A 9,248-nucleotide genomic window follows, 5' to 3' on the forward strand; every position below is an offset into this window, starting at 1 on the left:
TGGTAGAGTGCTTGCCTTGCATGCATGAGGCCCTGGGTTCAATTCCTCAGCACCACATAAGCAGAAAAAGCCGGAAGTGGCACTGTGGCTCAAGGGGTAGAGGGCTAGCTTTGAGCTGAAGAGCTGAGGGACAGCGCCCAGACCCAGAGTTCAGGCCCCAAAACCAACAAAAAAAACCCCAGAAAACATAGAACAAGAATATGCACACAGGTTCATGCACAGTGGATTTAGGAATTCTTGATTTGCAAGCCTGATAGCACGCTCAACTCAGCATTCAGCCATAGAGCTGTCCCCTTGGCTGGAGATGGATGATATCAGATGGTACACCACCACAAGCAGCAGCCTGGCTGTTGGAATGGCATGCCGAAGCATGGCCGAGGCAGCAGCATACAGGCAACACTATGGGATTGAGGGCTGCTAAATAATTCCATATATCCATTGAGCCCGGGATTTCTTCTATAGGGCTTTGGGTCCTCACCAGGAAGAAGTCATATATGGCTGTAGAAAAAGTGAGGGAAACAGGAAAGGCCCCATCAACCATGGTGAAGCCCAGAGTTGGTAGACATAAAAAATTAAGGCACAGCACTGCATATATATTTTAGAACCATGCCCACCACTATTTATGTCTTGAAACTATTATCCATAGTCCTGTCGAGTTACAGGGAAGTAACAGCTGTAGTTGTCATTTGGATAATAATGATCTACAGTGACATCTTTACTTACAGAAAGGATGGAAATGATGACCTGAATTCAGATGAGATGCCTAATTTTTTATCTGTTCAGTTCCTACAATATAGAGAATTGATCTATCATATTTTTACAACACATACATTTAATTACCAGAGACTCTGTAAAGCTAAAGACATCCTGGCCTAGGTTAAAAATAGCTAGCTATTTCACTCTGGAAATTTTCAGATGCTAACAAGATAAATTTTGACAGGATACATTGATTAGAACTCAATAGGAAAGTATTGCCATTAACATTCACCCACACACTCACTCAATAAACATGGAGTGCCTGCTGTTTTCAGCGCTGGGTTTTAGTATTAGGGGTATGGCAGTTCACCAAACAGGTGATTCCTCTGTACAGACTTCACATTCTAGTGCAGAAGGGAACAAACTAAATATATAAATTGTATATGAACAAATTAAAATATCTTCATTGTATATATAGTAATGTCATAATACCTGGGAGGAAAATTCAGGAGGACAGATAGTGCTAGTGTGAGATTCAATTTTTAACTTGATTCTCAGGTGGGGCCTCAATCCAAAGGAGTCAGTTAAAAAAATCGACTCAAGGAAGGTGGGAGGGAATTGAGAAGAGTCCACTAGAGATCAGAATTAGGACATCCCTTTATGAATGTGCTCTTTGTACAAAGTGGTACATTGTAAATATTTTAAAATAAGCCTATCCTAGAGCTCGTCCCCTCTGCCATGAATATTTTACGGTGCCCTCAGAACCACTCGCTCACTTGAAGTATAGAACTTTTGTGACAATGACTTAGAATTTAGATTCTGCAAGATGCAAAGATGGAAATTCATAGACCATGTGTAAAATCCCGAGGAATCTCAGACCAAAGAGCCCTTCTGACAGCAGAAAGGATGACCAGGAAGCCTTGATAATCTGACAAAGACTGTCTCAATGTAAGACAATGAGGCAGAATAAAGCCCCAGAGTCCACGCCAGAACTAACAGACTGGAGAAAGAGACAGCCAAACACTCTGGGGACATTTGTTCTCTAATCCTCTTCATGCAGGTTTGGCCTAAATTCCTATAACTATCCCTGGTTATGACAAAACAATATTCTAAGAGAAGACATCTACCATAAATAACTATGCTGTTAAACATTCTGCTAACAAGTCACTAGGGATAAGACAGTTCAAGTTTGAATGGCTCCCACAGAAATTATGAGCCTGAATTTTAGAGGCCACTTCCTCACTTAGTAGTTAGTGGCCTGGGTGTCTTTAAAGGTGTAAGAGTTAAAGCAAAATAATAATATCTATTCCTTCAGCTGTTCTGATAAAGAATAAATACTTAAAAATACTTAGAACATAACCTAGCACGTATAAAATTATATATACATGTCTTGAAAATGAAATATGATATATTTCTCATTTAAATTTCTTTTATAATGTTACTCCCCAAACAACTTCTTTATATTCACCAAAGCGAAAAAGATTTACTGACATTTTTGAGAGTTCTTTTACAAAGAACTATTTTAAACAGTTCTTTTATATGAGCCTAGAAGTTCTATCAAGTTTATATCAACCTTTAAATGAATTTCAAAGTGAACAGTGTAAAAAATTAATGACAAAAAGATTATCAAATGAATACTTTATTAGAGTCATAACACTTATAAAATAAATTTCTTTTCATCATGGAGTTACCAGATTTTGAAGACCAACCAACACTTTCTCATTTTTACAGCTAAGAATGTCAAGAAATTCTTAAATGTCATAATTCTTGTTCAAGTGCTTTGTCACTCAATTCACAAATCTAGAATGCAATTAATCTATAAATCTAAGTATTCACAGTTAGGTGAGCTTTAGGTTTGGTTCTCAATGACATAGAAGCAACCCATTTACAAAAAATGTTACCAATATATTTTAATGAAATCAGTTAATGCCACCAAGCATGGCTTGTTTGCTCCTTGGGGAAAAAAGCCAAAATAAAAACTCACCAGTAAATTCTAGTAGAATACCTTTACATGATTCCAAGTAGAATGCACAATATCTCTTTATGGCACATTTATAACTTTATAATATATAATTCATAATACAGGGTTAGGTGTGTGGTATGGAGCTAGAAAAACACCACGGGAGTCAGATATGATAGAAGAGAAAGAAAAGAAACAAGTGGGTATAAAGTCGCAAGACTGATTTCTTTAAGCCACATGTTTATACATGTCTCTTGTCTTTAATGTTACCACAAACCAGGCTCTAAAAATTTCTTCTTCATAGGGAAGTATTAGACAATCAGTATTTGATTCTTCGATATTGAGCATTATACTCATTCATAGTTTTTGTATGTTCCATGAAGTCTAATAGTTCAATTGTATATGGCCTTCTTAGGTGATGATTCACCCTGAAATCAAAGCCATATAAAACCCTCTTTTTCCACAAATAGCCCTGTTAGGGAAATAGGAAATACCTTGTGTGGACAGTTTGGTGTGGGAACTGCAGCCTAACCCCAACTTGTTCTTCCATTCAAGTTATCTGGTATGTTTCCATTACCAGGGGTTCTACAAAGGGTTAAAATTGTTCTACTATTTGGCAAGACACAAGTTTTTGTGTTAGCTCTTCTTTTAAACTGATTTTGTCTATCTGTCATCAAATTGCAACAATGGCAACAACAAAAACATTCCATAGACTTTTTGACTATTATCAAAACATAGAAGAATCTATAGCTTTATGTTATATTTAATAATGTACTCAAATTTAACTCAGAAAGTTAATTAGAAGTTACCTCTTTAGACAGCTCTATTTGGAAAAGCTTCATATACATAAATATTCATCTATTCATGCACAGGGCAAACAACTGTGTTCTGAAGCATAAATAAACCAAAATAAGACATAAATAGCTAGATTCCAGTTCCAGTAGTGATTAATGATCTTGGAGGATCCTGTTTTAAGAACTCTCCAAGGAGAGTCTTGCACAGCTGTTAAGATACCATTAGTTTAATTAAACAACTAGGGCTCACTTCATAAATTGCCTTTTCCTATACCCAAGACATGCTGGAATTAGCTTGAGAAAGTATGTATATGCCCTTCTAAGGCTAATTATTTGATAATTAACAAAAAAGTGTTATTGCAGAATGATACTACATATGATGTGGCTTGCCTAATGAGGTTTGTATACTTTAATAATCAGTTCCATAAAAACAGGACATTTAAAGTTTTATACCAGAAGTTGACACACTGTAGACTATAGGCTAAATTCTGTCTGCCTCCTATCTTTGTAAATAAAGCTTTATTAGAACACATTAACACTTACTAGTTTACATATTGTCTATATAGCTGCTTCCATGATGCAACAGCAGAAGTGAATGGCTGTGACAGAAACTAGATGGCCTGTTAAGCTTAAATAAGTACCATCTGTCCCCTTTGTAGAAAAAGTGCACCTGTATCCTGTTAATATTGGAAATTCAGTGGGAAGTCCATTTGAAATGTGTTAAGATACTTATTAAGATCCTTACTAATACTTAGTAACCAAACAAAAGGGATATTATTTTTTTCATGAAAAATATCTTGTATTTTATGAACATAGAGGGGAACTTCTTTTTAGAAATAAAGAGAAGAGATAGATGTAAAATAAAAGACTACATCTCTAATATAATAAAGTTAGAATCCCATCCATAAAATAACCCCAAAACTTCACTTCTCTCTTTGTCACTACCAGGTTAATTGCTTATGGAATGTGGTTCCATCTGGACAAAACACTAAACAAATGGATAAGACATATAAAGTTGACAAGGGAAACTGACAAATAGCTGTTAGTTTCCAAGGAGTGTTATGGCCGCCATCTTCGTAAAGCCAGACCCAAACTGCAACCATAACAAGCTGTCGTCATGAAGGCAAAAATCTAAGGAAAAGAAAGAAAAACCAGCATCAGACTCATGACACTGACTTGAGGAAAACTCGTAGTTTCTAAAGAGAAACTATGAAGACTGACCAACTTAGCTGAAGATAGTTTAATTATTTACAAAACTATTTTGTATTGATCTTTTTTATTTTAATGTGTTTTATTTTTTATTTTCTTTTTTGGCTATTTTTATTTTCTTTAAGTAGTTGTATAAAGAAATTGCCATTGAACGGAAGAGTTTATGACTGCAGTGTGTCTTGATTGATATATCCTCTCTTCCAACCTTCTCACCCATCCCTTTCCACCCCACTGTTTCTCTTACTTTTCTTCATTTTTAGGCTATGTATGGAATTTTTTTGCCACTTAACAAAGCCATTTATGTATACAATGCATCTTGATGTGTGTCAGCCCTTCAACATTTTCACCCCACTTTGACCCACCCCTTCCCTTATTTTTCTCAGTTTTGTGGTGTATATACAATAAATTCTTCCCTGCATTCTACTCCTTCCCCCCATTCATTCTTCTACCGCCTGTACAAAAGAGTTGCCATTTAACAAAGCAGTTAATAAACACAATATATCTTAATCAGTGCCACCTTTTTCAACATTCTGACCCATCCCTCCCCTACCCACTCCTCCTCTCACTCTTCTTAATTTTGGAGGATGTACACTGTATTCTTATCTGCATTTCCCCCTCTTCTCCTCTTCATTCATCTTCCTCTTTTCCCTTGACCCCACTCCACCCCTTTTCAGTACCCACTTTCTGGTGTTTTATTTTGTTCAACTTTGAGTTTTGCCTTTCTAAGGAATTAAACTGAGATCTCCCTTTCAGTTCACACATTTGTATACACTTGTAAACCATCGACCTATTTACTTATCAGTGTGTAGGCTAACTTTGGCTTCTACATAAAAGGGAAAACATGGATCCTTTATCTCTCTGGGCCTGACTTACTTCAGCTAGCAAAATACCTCCCCCAATCTTTCCATTTCTTTACAAATGGCACAACAGCATTCCTTCTAATGAATGAGTAAAATTCCATTGTGTGCATACACCATATTTTCAGATCCATTCATTCACTGGGTGGCATCTGGACTGATTCCATACATTGGCTTTGGTGAACCCTTAATATGGGTTCTAGGGTTTGAACTCAGTGCCTGGGGGCTGTCCCTGAACTTTTGTGCTTAAGGCTAGCATTCTATGATTTGAGCCACAGTTCCATGTCCTGCATTTAAGATGGTTAACTGGAGATAAGAATCTCATGGACTTTTCTGCCCGAACTAGCTTTGAGCCATGATCCTTATATCTCAGCCTCCTGAGCTGGTAGAATTATAGGGATGAGCCACTGGTATCCAGCTGAGTTTTTGGTCATTTGTACTGCTTATTTTATCCCTTTACACCATTCATTGCACCTTCTTTTAAACATCCTGGCTCATAATAATTTTCTCTCTGAAGACAGTCTTCTGTTGAACATTTGCTTATACCCTAGACTCAGTAATTAAGTATTTATAAATCCCAGGCACTGTATATATGAGTTATCTATTCATATTGTAGCTTTATAGCTAAGGAAGATAATAACTATCAAAATCTAAAGATGTAGCAAATCATTTCTGTGACTTTTTTTTTTTTGTCGGTCATGGGGCTTGAACTCTGGGCCTGGGCGCTGTCCCTCAGCTCTTCAGCTCAAGGCGAGCGCTCTACCACTTGAGCTGCAGTGCCACTTCTGGTTTCCTGGTGGTTTTCTTGGAGATAAGAGTCTCACGGTCTCTCCTGCCCGGGGTTGGCTTTGAACCGTGATCCTCAGATTTCAGCCTCCTGAGTAGCTAGGATTACAGGCGTGAGCCACCAGCGCCCGGCCATTTCTGTGACTTTTGAAGTCAACAAATAAAAACTCAAGAGATGAATCACAGGTCTGCTCTTTCCTAGGTAGGAAACAAGCTTCAAGCACAAGTCTGCAGCCAGCTTGTAATGACCATCCCTGGTGTTCACTGAAGATTCCTTTAGATCCAACTGTGTAGGTGTCTACTGTAAGCAAGAGCAGATAGTGACCATATCCTTTTGTGTTTATAATCCATAAAGAAATAGTTCAATATGGAAAAAGGTTATGATATAGTATAAAAATTCTTAGCAGGAAACTAGTTCTCAGGAAAGGAATGTCAGAATCACCTGTAGAGTATTTTCCCAGCTTAATTACCTATAATTAAACTACTATTCTTCCCACTTTCTTTTAGTGGATGCTCTCTGATTTTTTTAAAGTAATGCTAGGGATTAGACCCTTGGGCTCACAAATGACTGGCAAACTACCACTAAGGTACATTCCTAGCCCACTCTGATACACCTCTTTAAAATACATTATCTTTAAGTAGTTGTACATAGGAGGTTCCATTTAACAAAGCAGTTTATGAATACAATGCATCTTGATCAGTATCACCTCCTTCAAAATTCTTACCCCTCTCTGCTGTACCACTTCCCTTACTTGTCTTAATTTTGTAGCATATACAATGAACTCTGAAAGACCTCATATTGAAAACTTGAAATTGAAGAAGATTTAAGGAAATGGAAAGACCTATGTTCCTAAAAGAATTAACATTGTAAAAATGGCAATACTTCCCAAAGCAATTTACAAATTCAATGCAATACCCATCAAAAATCACAACATTCTTCAATGAAGTAGAGAAAACAATCCCAAAATTCATATGGAGGAACAAAAATCCTGAATAGCAAAAGCAAACCTTAGCAGGCAGAACAGTGTTATAGGACTAACAACACCAAACTTCAAACTCTATTACAAAGTCATATTAATGAAAACAGCTTGATACTTGCACAAGAATAGGTCTAAGGACCAATAGAATAGAATATTCAGAAATGAACCCACAGACCTACAGCAACCTAGTATTTGATAAGGAGGCCATAAACATAAACTGGAAGAATGTCAGTCCCTTTAACAAATGGTGCTGGCAAAACTGGATATCCACATGCAGAAATCTTAATGCACTTCTCGTCTATTTTCCTCTGAGTGAGAACAATTGCTTTTGAGATCTATTACTAATGAAGAGGAATTTTCCTTTTTTTTCTTAGACATACTAAAAGAGAAAGAAAAGTGAAAGATTTTAATGCAATGTCAAAAATGAATGGCTGATCAAAACTCAGGTTTTAGAAACTTGCCTAGACTTGAGTATATGGATGAAATGGGATTTAATATTGAAGCATGTGGAGATTTTTTCTTTTCTTTTTTTAAAAGGCATCTAGGAAGGAAGGACAATAGGGACAAACTCAGAAAAGAGGTACAACCAGAAATGAATTTCCCTATGAACAGCTCTGAAAATTGGGTTGTTGGGGGCAAAAGTGTGCTGTAAGCAATTAGTGATATCAGCCCATCAAACAGAGTACCTTCTATTCTTACAAAAGCAAGTAGTAAGGGTGATTTATCAGTAGACAAATTTGTGGCTACTTTCAATGGTCTAGGCAAGTGAGAGTCTAGTTAACACTGTAGAAAAGGATGGGTTAGACCTTAAAAAATCCCAGGGAGAAAATTTGGTGGGAATTTTGATGGGAAACTGTCAACTCTAGTCCTTCTGTTTTTTTTTTTTTTTTTGGTCCGGTCATGGGGCCTGAATCTGGGCCTGGGTGCTGTTCCTCAGCTCTTCAGCTCAAGGCTAGCACCCTACCACTTGAGCCACAGCACCACTTCTGGCTTTTTTCTTTTTGCTTATGTGGTGCTGAGGAATCGAACCCAGGGCCTCTGGCATGCAAGGCATGCGCTCTACCACTGAGCCACCTTCCCACCCCAGTCCTTCTGTTTTGTAACATTGATAAAACAAGCATGTTTCCAGTTGAGATCCTTGGATCACAAGACTGAGAAAAATTTCATTCTGTTTGACAGGATGACAAGCTGGTAGAGGTGGTTTTATGAAAATGAGAGAGGTGATAGTTGAGGCTCACTGCCCCACCTGTAGGTAGGGCCTCTATACTTTTATCTTAAAAATAATTGGGTATGACATACATTTTTATTAAATAAAATGATTTAATTTCTTACAAGAGAATGTTAAAAAATGACCCATCAGAAGCATAAAGCTTTCAGAGCCAGAAGGAGACTGACTTTCTACCTTCATCATAAGACTACCTTCAGTGTAATTCACTGTAGACAGACAATGAGTTCTGATAAGTCTAACAGACTTGGATGCTTATCAGAGGTGTGCAAATCATCTGTCTTCTGCCTTTGTTATGCAGACTCAGACCTGTGCTGTCCAATGTAATAATCACCAACCATAGATGGCTATTTAAACTTGAATTTATTAAAATTAAGTAATATTGAAACTTCAATTCCTTAGTAATTCTAAGACGTAAGTGGCAAATATATACCATCTTGGGTCACAAAGATAGAGTGTTAACTATGATTGTAAAAGTCTTACTGGAATGTACTCTTCTAAACAGATTTTGATGACTACCTGGGGAGTATAGGCTATCTATAGGCAACCTTGATAAAATAGCAGAACACTAGAGTCATTAACATGCTACTAAAGCATTTCAAAAAGCACTTTAAGCTTGTGATAGTTAAAAAATTATCTGTAAGGAAAATAGAAGAGGCAATCCAAAAATTTATATGGAACAATAAAAGACCCCGAATAGCAAAAACGCTCCTCAACGGAAAGAACACTGCTGGAGGAATA

General features: G+C 37.0%; 1 protein-coding gene across 1 annotated transcript in view; it reads right to left on the minus strand.

Moving 5' to 3' along the window:
- Positions 1-2,319: 2,319 nt before the first annotated feature.
- The window catches only part of Mal2 (mal, T-cell differentiation protein 2), a 30,308-nt gene continuing 23,379 nt past the window's right edge, over positions 2,320-9,248 (minus strand). Inside the window, exon 4 of the mRNA XM_013032203.1 lies at positions 2,320-4,581. Coding sequence (XP_012887657.1) covers positions 4,510-4,581 — 72 coding nt within the window. The 3' untranslated portion in view covers positions 2,320-4,509. The remainder of the gene's footprint in view (positions 4,582-9,248) is intronic.

This window comes from Dipodomys ordii, unplaced genomic scaffold, assembly GCF_000151885.1.
Source record: "Dipodomys ordii isolate 6190 unplaced genomic scaffold, Dord_2.0 Scaffold151, whole genome shotgun sequence".
Taxonomy (NCBI): domain Eukaryota; kingdom Metazoa; phylum Chordata; class Mammalia; order Rodentia; family Heteromyidae; genus Dipodomys; species Dipodomys ordii.